At 36.6% G+C, this 18,827-nt stretch overlaps 1 protein-coding gene across 9 annotated transcripts in view; it reads left to right on the top strand.

The window, feature by feature from the left end:
- Positions 1–18,827, top strand: part of Myo9a (myosin IXA) — a 240,569-nt gene that overhangs the window by 99,281 nt on the left and 122,461 nt on the right. For all 9 annotated transcript variants that reach the window (XM_037207448.1, XM_037207447.1, XM_037207451.1 and 6 more), the window contains 3 exons: positions 4,697–4,794; positions 11,811–11,937; positions 15,465–15,554. In XM_037207448.1, coding sequence (XP_037063343.1) covers positions 4,697–4,794; positions 11,811–11,937; positions 15,465–15,554 — 315 coding nt within the window. The remainder of the gene's footprint in view (positions 1–4,696; positions 4,795–11,810; positions 11,938–15,464; positions 15,555–18,827) is intronic.

Raw genomic sequence — 18,827 nt, 5'->3', positions numbered from 1 at the left:
TACACTACCAGTGCTTGCAGTTCTTAGCTCTAGTTTCATATTGTTTCCCAGAGATAACTTTCAGATCAAGCTCTGCTTACTCACTAGGGTGATTGTTTTTACAGTTTGTCACAGCTTAGGCTCACCTGAGAAGGGGTCTCAATTGAGGAATTGCTAGGTTTTCTGGCCTGTGGGCATCACCTGTGAGAGATTGTCTTGACTGTTAATTGATGTAGGAAGACCTAGCACATGTGGGTGGCACCATTTCATGTCTTGGGGCCCTATCTGTGTAAGAATATTGAGTGCTAGCTGAGCACTACTAAGTATCGAAGCAAGCAAGGATTCATGCATTTAGTTTTTTTCTGCTCTTGACTGTGGATGTCATGCTTTAAGTTCCTGCCTTAACTTCCCTGAAATGATAGGCTGTGTTCTGCAACTGTAAGCTGAATAAATAATCTTCTTTTAACTTGCTTTTATCATAGTACCAAAAATAATTATGATTTTGCTGTTTCCTGAGACCACATCATAGTTGTGAGTGAAAAATATTTGATTATGAATGACTGCGAATATGAAAGTATTTCTATTTCAGCATATCTTTTACTTTATTTCCCTAGTATTTTAGGTGCCTGTTTCAACTCACTTTTGAAGCAAATAAGAGCATATCAGTTGTAAGAATCACTGCTGAATACATTGAGTTTTCATAAACATTTTTACACCCCCCTTGTTACTGAAAATATTTGATAAATCCTAAAATGAATAAATTGAGGTCTTGGATTAAACCAAAAAAAACTTTAAATATGTTTTACTGTTTAAATATGTTTACTAGGTGTGATGGTTTCTATCTGTAATCCTAGTACTTTGGGACGGAAGCAGGAATATTTTCTCTCCCAAAGAAAAAAGAAAAGAAACAAAAAATAAAACAAAAACCCAATAAGGCAATGGAGTCCTGTTTGTGTTGGCCAGCTCCTCCTGGGCATGGGTCCTGTTTTGGAGTGTGTTGATATACCCAGTGTCACTCCATTGGAGAAAACTGATTTACCCTTTCCCAGCAGTTACCATTTCCAAATAGCTTCTTGGTAAGTGGTGAGACTTTGTGGTCACTTCTTCATTCTGGGATTTTGTCTGGTTTGAACTTTTTGAAGTTTTGTGCTGTCACAGTCTCTATGAGTTCATATCTGTATCATTCTGGCTGTGTCTGTAAAATACTTACTTTGGAGCCATCCACCACCTGTGGTTCTTATAATATTTTTGCATCCTTTTTAACGTAGATCCCTGAGCCTTGAGAGGAGGGCTTTGATGAAAACATCCCATTTAGGGTTGCATACTCCAAAGCCTCTCATGCTCAGTCTCTGTTTGTACTTCCTATCTACTGCAAGAAGTTGTTTCTCTGATGAGGACTGATCTGTGTATGATATATCAATATGTCATTAGAAGTCGTTGTATTGCTATGTTCCTTTAGCATAGTGGTTCTCAATCTTCTTAATGCTATGACCCTTTAATAGAGTTCCTCATGTTGTGGTGACCCCCAACCATAAAATTATTTTCATTGCTATTTTGCTACTGTTAAGAATTGTAGTATAATAAATAGCTGAAATGAAGGATGGTTTAGGCAACTCCTGTGAAAGGTCTTTTGACTCCCAAAGAGGTTGTGACCCACAGGTTGAGAACTTCTGCTTTAGCAGAAAAATAGCTAGGCTTTCCCCTAGCAGCCAAAACCTATCTAGTCTCAGGTTCTTGGCCACTTTAACAGTGTCAGGTATGAGTTGCAGCTCGTCAAGAAGTGGTTAGTTAACTCATAACATTTGTGCCACTATTACACCAGTACATCCTGCAGGAGGTCACTGTTGTAGGTTTTAGGGTTTGTAGCTGGGTAATATTGATGGTTACTTTTCTCTTCCTGTAGTGTGCAAAGTACCTTCTAGCACCATGACCTCTAGTCAGTAGGGTTGAAGCTTCTAGTGGGGTACCAGCTTGTTCTTTGTATGTTTGACAATATAAGTAAGTGTTGTCTTCAGCAATAGGGCCTTGCCTATCAGTTTGTGAAGCAATAGCCTTGGCAAATAGCCTGTAATGTTTGAAAGAAGGTTTGATGGGACCCCTTTGGCCAGCTCAACAGATGTAACTCATTCTGTTTTCCTTCCTTAGAAGACCCCTGCTTCCCACTTCCTGGTCCCTTACTAGGTACTCAACCTCTGAGGTTATTCTAAATGAAACACACATATTTAAAGCTTAAAAGTAGAATTCACAAATAAGAAAACATGCATTGTTTGCTTAAAAATAACAAAGCACAAATAAACAAGACTTTATTACAGGCCAAAGAAAATTACTTAAAACCCTCATTTTGGAGAGACATTGGCATTTGTATAGAATGCATCTAAAAGTTACTTTAAAAAAATTGGGGTTGGGGATTTAGCTCAGTGGTAGAGCGCTTGCCTAGCAAGCACAAGGCCCTGGGTTTGGTCCTGAGCTCCAGGAGAAAGAAAATATTTGTACTCAGAAAATCTGATGTATGTGTTCTTTTGCAGTAAATTTAAACTTTCAGAGTGTGTATGTGTACCTTTCCATGTGGAGAATTTAAAAAATGTTAGCATTCTAAACTTAAATCCTGAGTTTTAGACTTTATTTCAGGATGTAATCATGAAATTCTAATACCTAGTAAGTTTTTTTTTTTTTTTTTTTTTTTAAAATGTGATAGATACTTTGTAAATACTTTAAAAATGAAGACACACTGTATTCTTCAAGGTCATTCAATTCTGTATGTAATTCAGCAATTGTGTAATTCAGAAGTTATGGGAGTGAAAGTATTTATAGACCAGAACAGATGCAGAAAAGATTTATTTATTCAGGAAATTGACATTGCTGTAAGAGACAGTCTCTGCAAAATAACTGTCCTCTGAGAGTGTAGTTTTCATATGTTAGATAGACACAAAATCACTACTTTGCTAAATAGTAAATTTTATGCATTTATTATCTTCAGATTGGCTATTTGTTACCTCTAAATGTTTTCATTAGACATTGTGGGGCTACTAGAATCAGGTTCCATGTAGTCAGGGTCTGATTGTTTGGCAGTTTCTGTTTTTATTTTCAACCCTTTTTTTCTTCACAGTTCCTTCAGTAATTTGATCTTGGCACTGACTTGATGCTTGTGATTTGTGGTGAATAAAACAGATCGGTTCTTTTTGTCCATTGATTAATTAATGTAACGTTCCCTAGGAAGATAGACATTAAAAATAAGTTGAAATTTGAGATATTTTTGACAATCTCACTATAAAGTGGTGTGTGAACATTGTAAAGGGATTGTGTATATTAGTTAGATGTTAGTGTTGACCATTTTGTGAACTGAAATGTAAAGGTTACACTAAAAAAAAATTCATTGGTAAGTTGTTTTGTTTGATATTTTTTTGAAATGGGATCTTGATCTGCAGTCCAGGCTGGCATAGAGTTTCTGATTCCCTGCCTCTGCATCTGGAGTTTTGGGAATATAGGCATATGCTACCATGTCTAGACTAAAAATAAATATATATTATTTTTAAATATTTATGAAATGTATTTAATTTTAGTTATGTGTATGTGTGTCTTCCTGTTTGTGCATGTGCATGTGAATACTTGCTAAAGTTGGAAGATTTCCTGGATCTGGAGTTAGAGTCAGTTGTGAGCTGTTCAGTGTGAGTGCTGGGAACTGAACTCCAGTCATCTACAAGAGTAGCATGCACTCCACAAATATGTCAGGCATATGTTTGGGGTTAGAGGACAACCTCTTGGAAATATCAGTTCTTTTTTTCTACTTTCATGTAGTTTCTGGGGAATGAATCAGCTTTGTCAGGCTGGAACAATAGGTGCTTTTCCCACTGAAATATTTTGCCATCCCTCAACAACTGAAAAATGTTTATTTTTCTCTCTCTCTCTCTCTCTCTCTCTCTCTCTCTCTCTGAAGGGGACACTAGATACCTTGGAGCTGGGGTGATAAGTGATTGTTTGACACCTGATGTCAGTGCTAGGAACTAACTTGGGTGTTCTTGAAGAGCAGCAAGTATTCTTAAGTGCTTAAGGATCTTTCTAGCCCTTCAGTAACTACTTTTAATTCATGTGACATGGATTTTTTGAGGGGTTTTCTATTTTGACACAATCCTTTTTCCCCCCTTGGTTGATCGCTATGATGTGTGTATTTATTTGTTTCTGCTACTCTTATCTTTTCTTTATACACCACTATAATACCAGGTGGTTCATGATACATAAATGTAGATTTCACTTCTCACCTGCATACTCTCTGTTATTATTTTTCATATCTGTGTATGTTTTTAATTCAAGGCCTTACATGTGATAGACACTTGTTAAAAATTTGTTGAATAAATTAACATCTACTTATGGATTTGAGCGCTCTTATATGGTTTAAATCTCTAAAACTCTTTAATGCTACTGAAAATCAAACTTGGTAGCCACATATTTTATAAATGCTGCTAGCTCTCAGCCTTATCCATTTTAAGATCCTGTGTTCTGGTGATTGTTTAGGGAAGAAAAAAAGGTACTATTAATATTTGGTAGATTTGTTTACTTTGCTTATCTGTACTCAGATAAGAGGCTTAATGAGTCTGACGATGTGTAAATATTCTACTAAAATAATCATTTACACAGGGGCCTACTTAAATTAATGAATGCCTCACATTGTTTTTTAACAGGTAATCATTATATGTTTTCTCCCACCTCTTGTCTTAAGCAGGATTGCTTCACAGTGGAGGGAGAAGATTTGAGGCATGATTTTGAACGATTACAATTGGCCATGGAGATGGTAGGATTTCTTCCCAAGACACGAAGACAGTGAGTTTTTAAAATTTTATTCATTTACTATGATTTTGCATTTCTAGCAGAAAACAAAGCATTGTGTTTTTTTTTAATTTAAATTTTTAAAATTTATGTTGTGTTTTTGAGTCTTAGTTATTTTAAAAACATTTTTATTCTTTGACAATTTCATACATATAAACAGTGTATTTTTAATCACACCAATTTGTAGCTGAAGTTTTCCTCTGTCCCACAGACAGGACAAATCTCTTTCACCCACCAGTCCTATAGCCGCTTGGACCCAAGTAAACACACACAGGCTTATATTAATTAAAACTACTTGGCCATTAGCTCAGGCTAACTATTGATTAGCTCTTACATTTAAATTAACTCCATAATTCTTATTTATGTTTAGCCACATGGCTTGGTACCTTTTCTCAGTTCTGCCTTCACATCTTGCTTCCTCTGTATCTGGCTGGCGACTCCTGACTCAGCCTTCCTCTTCCCAGAATTCTCTTCTCTGACTATACTTCTTGCCTGGCTACTGGTCAATCAGCACTTTATTTATTAATCAATCAGAGCAACACATTCACAGCATACAGAACGATATCCACAGCACCTATTTTTAGCTTCCTCCTCTTTCTTTTCCTTCTTCTGTAACCCACTGAATAGAATTTACTTTGCTTGCATAAGCATGGAGCCTACCTGTAGCCATATCCATGAAGAAAATGGACTTTCTCTCCTCTAGTAGTCACCAGTTGCCAACAACCCACTGCTAGGGATGGAACCTCATGAATCCCTTCCCTGAACCATGCTGGGATTATTCACTAGCTTGTTTCTGTGCAGTTTTTTGCAGGTTATTGTAGACTGTGAGTTGGTAAATGCAGTGACATGTCATGTCCAGAAGGCAGCATTTGCAGCACTTCCCTCCATTTTTTGGCCCTGTCGATGTGTTTTCTAAGTGTTGTGGGATTTATACAGAAGTCTTATTTAGAACAGATTACTCACTAGTTGGACTAGATATGAGTCTCTGTATTGGCTGCCCACTGCAAAAAGAATCTTTTTTTTGACCATAGTTGGAGCAGCACTAATCTATGAGTATAAACATAAATATTTAGAAGGCAGTATGATGGAATGACTTTAGCAAAGTCACAGTAGTGGGCCCTTCTACTGGGGCTCATAACCTCCTAGTCTCCTCAGCTTTTGACCACGGTTGCAATATTCCTTCTTGTGGAGCAAGTCTTAGATCCCATCAGAAAACTGTTGGCTATCTCCATAATAATGATGCCACTTTTTTTGCTTCTTTTAAAGTTTTATAAATGGCATCACTATTGTCTTAGTTATATTAAGATTTGAGTGTCGCCTTACCACCTTTTTAAAACTAATCTTTGAGAAGCTGATGAAAGCTGAAATACTTTGGTAAAATGTATATCCATAGACCTTTGTGCATGATATGGAGACTTCATGAAGCTTCTGAAGCCTATCCGTGGACTAACTTAAAAACTGTTACTTTTGTTTTTTACAGTTTTTCATCTTTTCATTTTTTACATCAGTGATCTTTAGTGTTAAGTTACACATGTCTATAAGTAAATGTAACATTCCATGCATATTTACATGTGTGCTATTGTGTTAAAAATTCTTGATCTATGGATGTAGCTCCATGATAGGGTAACTTGCCTTGAATACACAAGAACATAGACTCAATCCCTAACAGCAATACAGTCAACAAACAAACAAACAAACAAAAACCAAAAACAAACCACAAAGCCTTTATATGTGTGAATATAAACAAAATGGAAACATAAAAAGCTTTAATAGGGCTAGAGAAGATGTCTCATTGGATGAAATGCTTGCTGTGCAAAAATGAGGGCTGGAGTTCAGATCTTCAGAACCCATGTCAGAAAAGCCTGGGGGGCATGATAGCCTCCCTTTGACAAGCTCTGGTTCAGCGAGAGACCTTACCTGAATAAATGCCTCAAGGGAGGGAAAAATAAGAAAGGACACTTGTGAATTGGAGTGATGACTCAGAGGTAACATTGGCTGCTCTTCCAGATGAGGTGGTTCAATTCCCAATGCCTCTTTAGCCCCTTACCACCATTTGTTACTCCAGTTCCAGGGGATCTGCTGCCCTCTTTTGGCCTATATAGGCACTACATGAATGTGTTGCATAGACATGTCTGCAAAATAACCATATACATAAAATAATACATAAGTTAAAATTAAAATTTAGATGAAAGATACCTGATGCTTAACTTGGGCCTCCACATACATTCAGTCACATGTACAAACCCTCTATATGTGTTCACACTCATGCTTGCATGCATAGCACAGCAACATACATACACCGAAAAACATTTGTTTCAGAAAATGAAGTAATTTATATTTAAGCAAACTATTTAAAATTAAAGCTATAACCTTGTCTCTTCCCAGAGGAATATTTTTGTTGTTGTTTTTGTCTGTGTAGTCCTGGCTGGCCTAGAACTCACTCTGTAGACCAGACTGGCTTGAAACTCACAGAGATCTTCCTCCCTCTGCCTCCTGAGTGCTGGGATTAAAGGTGTGCACCACCACCACCACCACCACCACCACAACGCAACTGCAGTAGGAATTTTTGTTCATAACTTTTATCTGTTTAATTTTGGAGATAGGGTCTTGTTATTAGATATTGTTCAGATGGCTTCAGGGATCTGGCGTAAGGGCCTGCCTTAGCCTCTCAAGTAACTCAAACTACAACACACACTTTCAAATCTAGCTGTTTTTATAATTGTTTTTGAAGTGTGTGTGGGATTCATCTTGAAGAATATGTCATATTTGATTGTGTTATGTATGAATAATCTCTTGAGTGATAAGTTCCTACAAGGAGAATATTAGCCTGACCTGTTTTTGTATTGGTATGCCTCTTGAATTATAAAATTGTTTGCTGGATTCCGTTTATGAGAAGTTGGTTAAAACCAAACAATATAAAGTATAAATGTAAAAACATACTTAATTGATGACAGAAACTGCAATTCACTGTAAGTTAATATATGAGAAAACCTCCCTCAGTTTCTGTTATATCCCTCATCCCTCAGGATCACTTATATACTGCATGTGACCCTGAGTGGATGACATAAATTGAATGAAGTGTTAGAATATGGACTGATTGAGTGACCTTAATGTTAAAAGCTGAATTCTGAAATGATCTGAAATTTAAAATATTTTGAATATTGACATGATGCTGAAAACTCTTCAGACTTTGTGGCATTTGAGATTTTTAGATTAGGAATATAAAACAAATAAGGTCATGAACCTATTGTACAATCTGAGAAATTCCAAAACCTCAAATATTTCTTGTCACAATAATTTTTGAGTAACATATACTTTTTCTATATTAAATAGCAGTGAAATGGAATGTTTGGCAATATAGTGTTTACTTTTCATGTATTGAAGGGATTATTTGGTATGACTGGATCCCACCTTGGAAACTTTAGGAACCAGTAAGTTTCAGTGTGATCTTCCCTGTCGTTTTATCTTCTGTTTTCAGACATTGCTTTACAGAAAAAATTTGCATTTTAACGACATGGGTCATAATTCTAATATTTATTTATTTATTTATTATTATATAGTACTTTTAACATTTAATTCTCCATTTGAAATTATTTTTTATGTCTTTTCCACTCATTCAGAAAATTTGATTGTTTTGGATAGAGAACGTATTGTGTGTAATGCTACTTCCCTTTCTTGTGCCCCTAGTTATTTCTGCTAATAAATTGTAACATTCTTTCCTATTTGGATCTACTTTAGAATTGCTTTTCATAGCTGTGTAGCCATCCTTAAATTTTGGAGTGTTGAAAGTTTTTTTTAAATAAAAATTTATTTTAAAGATAGGTGTTTGCTGTGTAACTCAGGTCTACCTTGGATTCTGTGATCTTCCTTTCTTAGACTAATGAGTGCTCTTAGATTAACGAGTGCCACTATACACAATAAAAGCTGTTTTAAGTATTGTTAATGTCCTACCTTTATTAAATGAAAAAAAATTTGTCAATTATACCGTGTTTTTGCCGTCTATATTTTAAGACACCTACTCTTTAGCTATTTGTGTTATTTTCTAATGTAAGATTATAAACATTTTAAGAATCAAGATTCCAACTGGGCATGGTGGCACAGACTTTTAATCTCAGCATTCAGGAGGCAGAGGCAGGCAGATCTCTGTGAGTTTCAGGCCAGCCTGGTCCACGTAGTCATTTCCAGAACAACCAGGGCTATATAGAGAAACTCCACCTCAAAAGAAAAAGGAAAAAAAATCATGATTCCTGTTTATATTTTAAAATCTTTCAATATTGACTTATATTACATTAGGTTATTTGTAAGGTGTTATTGCTTAAGAGTTGTATGACCAAAAAAAAAAAAAAGAGAGTTGTATGACATATTTTTGAGAACATTAATGTACCAATTTTTGAAACAAAAATATGAAAAGTGGGTCATACATTTGTGTTATTTTTGACTTCTAGTTATTATGATGTTTTAGTGATACTGAATTTATTTTTCTTTTTATCTTAGAATACTTTTATAAATTATTCCTTTGGAATTGACTTGTATTTTCTAATTTTAAATTACTGGAAAAATACTGCTTGTGAATTAGATGTTGATTAAATACCTCTTAAATTATATTTGGTTTATATAATTTATTTATATATTTATATATATATATATATAAATTATATCTGAATCAATATGTTTGTTTTAATTAGAATATTTCCTAATTTTGCAAAGTCAAATTTCAGCTATTATACATTTTTAATTATGTGAAAATTTAAGAAGACATATGGTTAAGTTTTTATAATAGGTTAGATTTATCCTAAGGAAGTAATAAGTCAATAAGGCATATGGATAGATGCATTTAGGACATTTTAAAATATTTTGGGCGGTGGTAGCGCACGCCTTTAATCCCAGCACTAGGGAGGCAGAGCCAGGGGGATCTCTGTGAGTTCAAGGCCAGCCTGGGCTACCAAGTGAGTTCCAGGAAAGGCGCAAAGCTACACAGAGAAACCCTGTTTCGAAAAAAAAAAAAAAATTTATTTTTATTTTCAATCTGTGTATATGTCTGTGTGTGGATTTGTACTTATGAGTACAGTGTCCATGGAGACCAGAAGAGGGTGACTGATTCCCTGGAGTTGGAGTTGCAGGCTTTTGTGAGCCATCTGCTATGAGTGCTGGCAACTGAATTTGTGCCTCTTCAAGAGTAGTTAGTAGTCATAACTCAGGAGCTGGCCATCTCTCCAGCCCCCTGAAGGGCTATAAAAAATTGTGTGTGTCGCCGGGCGGTGGTGGTGCACGCCTTTAATCCCAGCACTCGGGAGGCAGAGGCAGTCGAATCTCTGTGAGTTCGAGGCCAGCCTGGGCTACCAAGTGAGTTCCAGGAAAGGCGCAAAGCTACACAGAGAAACCCTGTCTCGAAAAACCAAAAAAAAAAAAAAAAAAAATTTGTGTGTGTGTACATTCATTTATGTGTATGCTTCTTTGTGAGTACATGTACACATGTTTGTGTGAATGGGTGTGCAGTGAGTCCAGAAGAGGGCATTGGATCCTTTGGAACTGGAGTCATGGGCATTTGCAGGAAGCCTGACTTGATATGTGGCTGCTGGGTTTCAAACTCCAGTTGTCATGATTCTACTACAACCACCTAACTACTGAAGGGCTGGAATGTTCAGCTGTGTTAAATGTCTGAAATGTCAGATAAGTTAAGGCATGATATTTGTTCAGCTAAGTGGAAGAAGTCATTGGTAACTTCTGAGGCGTATGAGATTACAGCAGATGCTAAATGGTATTGAGTAGGAATAGCAAAGCGAAGACAGAGTTTGTTTGTATTTCTGTAAACTTTCTTTAAGGAGAAGGAGAACATGTTGAATCTAGGGTGATTTATTTAAAATAAGAGAAAATAAACAGTATTCAAATGAGAGGTAGGAAATGAAGACACTACAGCTCCTGAGTCAACTGGGGTTGATGGGATATAGTGTATATGTGGAGAGGTTAGTTTTTAAATTGATTTTAAGTTTTATTTTTATGTGTGTATTCATTTGCCTGCATGTACGTCAGCACCATGTGCCTATTGGTGCCAATGGAGGCCAGAAGAGGACATCAGAACTCCTGGAACTGGAGTTACGGATGGTTGTGAGCCGTCTTGTGGGTGCTGGGAATTGAACTTAGGTCCTGGAAGAGCATCCAGTCCACTTAACTGCTGAGCCATCTCTCCAGCCTGAGCGATTAGTTTTGAATGGAATGTATATGTCCAGGAGGGAAGTAGATTAAAGAGGGTTCATTTAAAGTACTTTACAGTAGTGACAAGGTATTTACTACTAAATTCCTCCAACTTCATAATTAAAAATAACCTTTTCAATGGTACCATAATATGATATAGGAAAACATTTAAAAAATAAAATTAATTATAAAGTCTCTTAGGATACCTGATACAATGTGGATTTCAAGGACTTCCTTTTGGAGATTACTATTTAGTGTTTCTGAAATAACAAGGCAAAGATATTCCAGGCAGAAGAATAGCATTTAGAAAGAAATGGCGGGGCTAGAGAGATGGCTCAAAAGGTTAAGAGCACTGACTACTCTTCCAGAGGTCCCGAGTTCAATTCCTAGCAACCATATGATAGCTCACAACCATCTATAATGAGATCTGGTGCCCTCTTCTGGTGTGCAGATATACATACAAACAGAACACTGTATACATAGTAAATAAATAAATCTTTAAAAAAAATAGAAAGGAATGGCTCTTGTGAAACATTATAGCAAATTCAGGCACTAGCAAGAAGCCTTTTTTGGAAGAATTATGCAACAAATGCCATATATTGTATGTAATATTATTATATGTATTATATGTGGAATGTTACATGTAAATATTTAATACTTGATAGACAATTAATAGTAAAGTTTAGTTAAAATTACCATTCTTTTGTGAAGATTAAATACTGAAGAATTTGTACCAGTGAATTTGTTTTGGATTTTGGAATGAAATGAGCTTTGTGAATGTACATTGCAAACTTTAATCTATGCTTTTATTCTCATAGGATTTTCTCTCTGCTCTCAGCAATACTACATTTGGGTAATATCTCCTACAAAAAGAAGACCTATCGGGATGACTCTATTGATATCTGTAATCCTGAAGTACTGCCTATTGTCTCAGAATTATTAGAAGTGAGTCATTTATTCTTAGTCCTTATTTCAGATACTGGGTAGTTTCTTATTTTTATTTTATATATCCTTTATATTTGTAAGTGGGTCTATTTAGCTCAAAATGATTTTTTTTCAATACTAATTTTAAAATGGTGTCTCCAGAAGTTGGAATTCCTCCTGGATCCCTGCCTTACTTTACTTGTGAGTGTTCCAGGATCCTTAGGTCTGTGTTTGCCTTCTTTGCCCCAAACATATAATCCCTCAGTTTTTTGATAAGGGTGAATATTTCCACTCTAGATTGTTTAATGTCCTGGGTCCATTTTAATATTGCTCTTTCTAATTTGAGTCTTCCTTCCTTCCTTCCTTCCTTCCTTCCTTCCTTCCTTCCTTCCTTCCTTCCTTCCTTCCTTCCTTCCTTCCTTCCTTCCTTTCTCTCTCTCTCTTCTTCTTCTTCTTCTTCTTCTTCTTCTTCTTCCTTCTTCCTTCTTCCTTCTTCCTTCTCCTTCTTCCTCTTCCTTCTCCTTCTTCCTTCTTCCTTCTTCCTTCTTCCTCTCCTCCCTTCCTTCTCCTTCTTCCTTCTTCCTCCTCCTCTCCTTCTTCCTTCTTCCTCTCTTCCTCTTCCTCTTCTTCTTCTTCTTCTTCTTCTTCGTTTCTTTTCTTTCTTTTTTTTCTCTCGAGACAGGGTTTCTCTTTGTAGCTTTGTGCCTTTCCTGGAACTTACTCTGTAGCCCAGGCTGGCCTTGAACTCACAGAGATCCACCTGGCTCTGCCTCCCGAGTGCTGGGATTAAAGGCGTGCACCACCACCACTGCCCAGCGAGATGGGGTTTCTTTGTGTGGCCCTGGCTATCCTGGAACTGGCTTTGTAGACCAGGCTGGCCTGGAACTCATGGAGAGATCTGCCTGCCTCTGCTTCCTGAGTGTTGGGATTAAAGGCTTGTACCACCACACCTTTATTTGAAGATGAGGTGTCTTGGTGAGTGGAGAGAAGAGATGAAACTTTTTTTTTTGGGGTTTTTCGAGACAGGGTTTCTCTGTGTAGCTTTGCGCCTTTCCTGGAGCTCACTTGGTAGCCCAGGCTGGCCTCGAACTCACAGAGATCCGCCTGGCTCTGCCTCCCGAGTGCTGGGATTAAAGGTGTGCGCCACCACCGCCCGGCATGAGATGAAACTTTTTACTTATTTCCTTAATGGCTTGAGGAGGACTTAAAGATCATCTCTTGTTTCATTGCTCTTTCCAGAGTGATGGTGTGTCGTCATTTCCAGCTAACTCTTCATCTTACCAGATTTACACCATCCAAATTGATGTTGTTTCTTTTAGGTTGTCTCATCTCACAGATAAAAGAGAACATATGAGTATATTTTGACTGTGTACCTACGAAACATTTTTATATGTAACCATTTGTATCTGTATAAAACCAGTGATTTCATACCATTCTATGTAAATTCATTTTTCTGTAAACTCTCACTCCCACCAGGGGGAAACATCTTGCATTGTGGAAAATGGCTTTAAATTAGAGGATAATTCTTATGGGTATTTCTTTATGGCTTTAATTGTAAGTTGTATTTGTTTATAGTGTTACTTAGCTCCTCACCTTTTTCTTCTCTTTCCTTCAGTGATAATTGTTTCATGTATATGTTATACAGCTATAGTCTTTCATCATGGCCTATATTTCTTCCTAGAATCCCCTCCTTCCTTGAGTAATTTTAAAAATTTTTATACAGTAAGTTGTTCTACTCTTTGTGCTGTTAGTTTTGACAAATGGATGAAGTCATGTGTCTGCTGTTACAGTCTTATACAGAACTCTTATACTGCTCTAGAACTTTGCTTTAATTTGTATTTTCCACATATAATATAATTGTAGTTATAGGATTAATAGTATTTTGAGATTGGCTTATTTTACTTGGTTGCATGCATTTATGATGCATCCTTTTAGGCCAGGTGTAGTGCCACATACCTTTAGTCCCAGCACTTGGGAGGCAGAGGCAGGCAGATCTCAGTGAGTCTAAGGCCAGGCTGGTGTACATAGTGAGTTCCAGGACAGCTAGGACTACATAGAGAGACCTTGTCTCAAAAAAACAAAACAAAATAAATGACAAAAGGCATTCTTCTACCTCTGGGTAATACTTACATTGTGCATGTGCTCTTCAGTTGTCAATCCACTCATGAATTGAAGAGCATCTTGCTTGTTTCTGGTTTCGAGCAGTTAGGAATAGCTTGAGGTGCTTTTTTTTTTTTTTTTTTTTTAAATTTCAAATAATACCTTTTATATCTTGGTTTATATGCCCCTCCATGGGTCGACAGAAATAAATAAATACCTGACATTGAATCCTGCCTTCCACATGTACACATTATGTACACACACACACACACACAGATGCACATAACAGTTTTTTTTTTGTAGTGAAAATCCTTTTATTTTAAGTGTATAAGTGTTTTTCTTGCATGTATGTATATGTACCATGTGTGTGCCTGGTGCCCAGGAAGGTCACAAGAGGATGTAACATTCTCTGTAACTGGAATTACGATGGCTTTGAGCCACCATGTGGGTATACAGAACTGAAACAAGGTCATCTGCAAGAGCAAGTGTTTTTAACCACTGAGCCATTTATCCAGTCCCTATTTAGAAAAAATTAATAATTCAATCAGGTGTTAATGGTGTATGCCTGGAACCTCAGTACTCAGAAGGTTGAGGCAGAAGGTTCATTATGAATTTGAAGCCAGCCTGGGCTACAGAGTGAGACCCTGTTACAAATAAACATGTTATTCTTTACTTCTGGGGTAAGACTAAAAGCAAAGCAGCACCTTTATCTGAAAGTTTAATACTCATATATAAAAATAAATTTCCACAATGTAAGTATTCATTAGGAGTATTTTTCAAACTCAAGGAGTGCTTTTATCCTTAGTCTGTGTCCTTATCTTTAGATTGTGAAGTCTAGAAAAGCATGTATGTATGTGTGTGTGTGTGTGTGTGTGTGTGTGTGTGTGTATATATATATATATCTGTTTTGTTGATAGAATGTCTTACTATGTTACCCAAGATGGCCTTGAACTCATGATCCTTCTGCCTCAGCCTTTGGAGTGCCAGATTTTTAGATTTGTGCCTCCATTCCCAGATGTGTGTGTGTGTTTGTGTGTGTGTGTGTGTGTGTGTGTGTGTGTGTGAGAGAGAGAGAGAGAGAGAGAGAGAGAGAGAGAGAGAGAGAGAGAGAGAGAGAGGGAGAGAGAGGGAGAAGCTGGTGAGAGCCTATGACCTTTCACATGCTAGGCAAGCTCTCTAAAGTGAAGCATTCACTTGGAAGCATACAAGCATACTTTGAAAAGAAACCATTTGTTACATTTTTTTTTTTTTTTGTATTTTAGGTGGAGGGATTATTGTTAGTGGTATGTTTAAATTCCACTTTAGCCATTATTAAGATTACCTATGTATTTCTTTATATTCATTATGTATTTTTCTCATTAAAGTTTTTTTTCTAGTTAGCTTTTCAGAATAATATAATTCATTCTCTGTCATAAACCTTACATTGAATATACTTTTCTACTTTATAGGTTAAAGAAGAGATGCTCTTTGAAGCATTAGTTACAAGGAAGACGGTGACAGTGGGAGAAAAACTTATTTTGCCGTATAAGCTGGCAGAGGTATGATTTTCTTGGGCATCTATAGTTTGAATATTCTAGAATATAGGTTTTTTTTTTCAAGATGAAGATGACATTAGCAAAATGTATTAATTGGAATATTTTCTAGGAAAAAAATAATAAATTTTCCATAGATTTTGAAGCTTAAAATTCAGTGTGGTTTTATATTTATTTATTTTAATATTAAAATATAACAAAATAAAATATACGATAAAATAAAAATTGTTACATCGAAGTTGGACACAACAAGCCTGCAGAAGGAAAAGAGCCCAAGAGAAGGCATAAAAGTTAGAGACCCACTTTTTGCATACTCAAGAATCCCATAACATTAAACTGAAAGTCTTAGAGGACCTAGTGAAGACCCGTGCAGGTCTCCTGTATATGCTGCTTTAGTCTCTGTGAGTTCATAGGAGTTTTGGTCACGTTGATTTAGTGGGCCTTGTTTTCTTGGTGTCTTCCATCCTCTCTGGCTCTTACATTCTTTCTGCCCCCTCTTCCAAGGCTATTGTCTAAGCTTTGAGGGGAGGATTTGATGGAGACATCCCATTTAGGGCTGGGTATTCCAAGGACTCTTACTCTGCCTACTGTCTGGCTATGAGTTTCATATTTGTTTCCATCTGCTGCAGGAGGAAACTCTGATGATGCCTGAGCAAGGCACTGATCTATGAGTATTGCAAAGTATCATTAGGAGTTTTATCACCATGGTTTTTGTTTGTTCATTTGTTTTGTTGTTTTGCAATTTGTTTTTCGAAATAGGCTTTCTTTTATGTAACAACTCTGGCTATCCTGGAACTTGCTTTGTAGACCAGGCTTGCCTTGAACTCCTAGAGATTTGCCTGCCTCTGGGATTAAAGGTATGCTGGGATTAAAGATGTGCACCACCAATGCCCGTCTTGTTTGTTTTTTAGACCACTGTATTTGGTTTTACCCTAGGTCACTTACCATCTAGACTTTGGTTCTTGGTCACCCAAGTAGGGTCAGGTATGGGTTCCATCTGGTGGAGCAGACCTTAAGTCTTGTCAGACATTGGTTGGTTACTCCCACAAGCTATGTGCCACCATTGCAATAGCATATCTTGCAGGCAGGATAACACTGTAGATCAAAGGGTTTATGCCTGGCTTGGTGTTTACATTGCTTTTTTGTTAATGTTCAGGGCATCTTCTTGTACCAGAGACTCGGTGTGGTTTTAAATAGTAGGCTTTTACTTTTCTTCAAGGATCTTAAAAAAAACCTTATTAATTTATGTATATGGGTGTTTTGTCTGCATGTATATCTTTGTACCATTTGCGTATAGTACCCATGAAGGCAAGAGTTAGAGACACTTTTGAGCTGCCATGTGGGTATTGGGAATTGAATCCAGGTCCTCTAGAAGAGGAATCAGTGCTCCTAACCCCTGAGCAATCTTTCTCGTCCCTCTTCTAGTATTTTAATTTTTTTTTTATCTCTCCCTCCCATTGAACTCTGGATGTTGTATGTGTTAGCTACGTATTCTGCCACACAACTACATACCTAGTCCCTCTTCATGATTTTGTTTCATTTTACTATTGTAGGGCAATAGACGAGTTAAGATTATAAGCGAGAGCAGTATTTCACCCCAGTGGCCATTTCTTCTTAAATAGTTTACTACTTTGTCATCTTCGTCATCAGTCTTCTTCAATTGCTGGCTAGTCTTTTAAAGTTTGTTTACCTCCTTTTTGTTTCTTCTTGAAGTCTTTTTTTTTTTGGGGGGGGGGTGTTTTGAGACAGGGTTTCTCTGTGTAATCCTGTCTGTCCCGGAACTCAATCTATAGATCAGGCTAACCTTGAACTCAGAGATCCCCCTGCCTCTGCCTTCCGATTTCTGAGATTAGAGTTCTACACAATCTCACTCGGCTTTCCTTGAATTCTTAAAATGTAGGATGCAGTGTTCTGTTTTTACTTCCTATAAATTTAAATATCTGAGTACTTAGGCTGCCAGATGTTGTTGTTGTTGTTGTTGTTATTATTACTATTATTATTATTATTATTATTGTATTTCTCAGGTATATAAGGGTAGAAAAATGATCGAAAATTGACAATTTTAAGAAAATGATGTGTATCCAAAATATAGTTCAGGAATATGGGGTTAGAAGAGTAAAAGATTCAGAAACGAGGAAGTTGATGTTGAACTCCAGAGAATTGGTTGTGGATGGTATTGATCTGTTCATTGCACCGTCTATGGTCTACTCCATGAGTTCCTTTTTGAACAGTATAAAGCAGGCTTGTAACAGTTTTGCCTTTCTTTTATATTTAAGTTCAGTGATTTAATATTTCTTTCCCTGTGTTTTGTTTCTTAAGATGCAATTTTAATTACATTTTGCCTTTAAGTTAGCTTTTAACCTTTATTTTTTCATAATATTTTTGATGGGTTTTGTTGTTTAATAAGTACTCAAATCCTCTTTGCTTAACATTATACTAGATATTAGGATTTAAAATGTGCGTCAGTCCTTAAGTGTTAGCATTTTATAAAAAGAGCATTGGAAAGTGCATTTTGAACTAAACTGTTTCCTTAGGCTTTTTAAAATTAATATTCTGGCAGCAGTGTGATTTGATATAGCACAATTTACTATTGTGGCAATTTACATGGGTCATATCAGTCTGTATTTCGGTTAATTTTTTGGAATAGGCTGATGACAAGGTGTTCATACAGCCTGTGATATCATTTGACACTAGGTTCTTTTCTAGGTTCATAGGTTATTGGCAGGCCTCTATTTCTTGTGATTATAGGTAGGACTGAAGTAATATTGCCCCTGTATCCATTGACCATCTTAGACTGTCAGTCAGGATCCAGTCTTAGAAACTAAAGGTGGCATGCTGTAGGTGGGCATTTCTTTCCTGCCTGCCAGTTCCCAAATAGCTAACTAACTCATTGTGTATAGGTTTCATAGTCTATTGTATTTCATAGTCTATTGTAGGACTCATAGTAAGGCAGAATGTCATGGCAGAAGAACAAGGTGGAACAGAGCTATTCATGGCAGCCAGGAAGCAGTGTAAACCACAAGAAAGGATTAGGGCAAGATATAAACCCCCAAGACAAATTCCAGTGACCTATTCCCTTCCATTCAGGTCCCACCTTTTATAGTTCCCTACTTCCTATTAAATAAAATAATAATATTATTATCTCTGCAAATGCTTTTGCAGATACACACAGAGGTGTAAATTTTCAACCTCTTAGTCATCCTAATTCCAGTCAGGTTAACAGTTAAAATTAGCTGTTATAGGGAGGGAAATATACAGAACACATCAGTAGGGAATAAG

The sequence above is a fragment of the Peromyscus leucopus genome, chromosome 7 (genome assembly GCF_004664715.2).
Source record: "Peromyscus leucopus breed LL Stock chromosome 7, UCI_PerLeu_2.1, whole genome shotgun sequence".
Taxonomy (NCBI): Eukaryota; Metazoa; Chordata; class Mammalia; order Rodentia; family Cricetidae; genus Peromyscus; species Peromyscus leucopus.
This window is presented reverse-complemented; position numbering and strand designations above follow the sequence as displayed.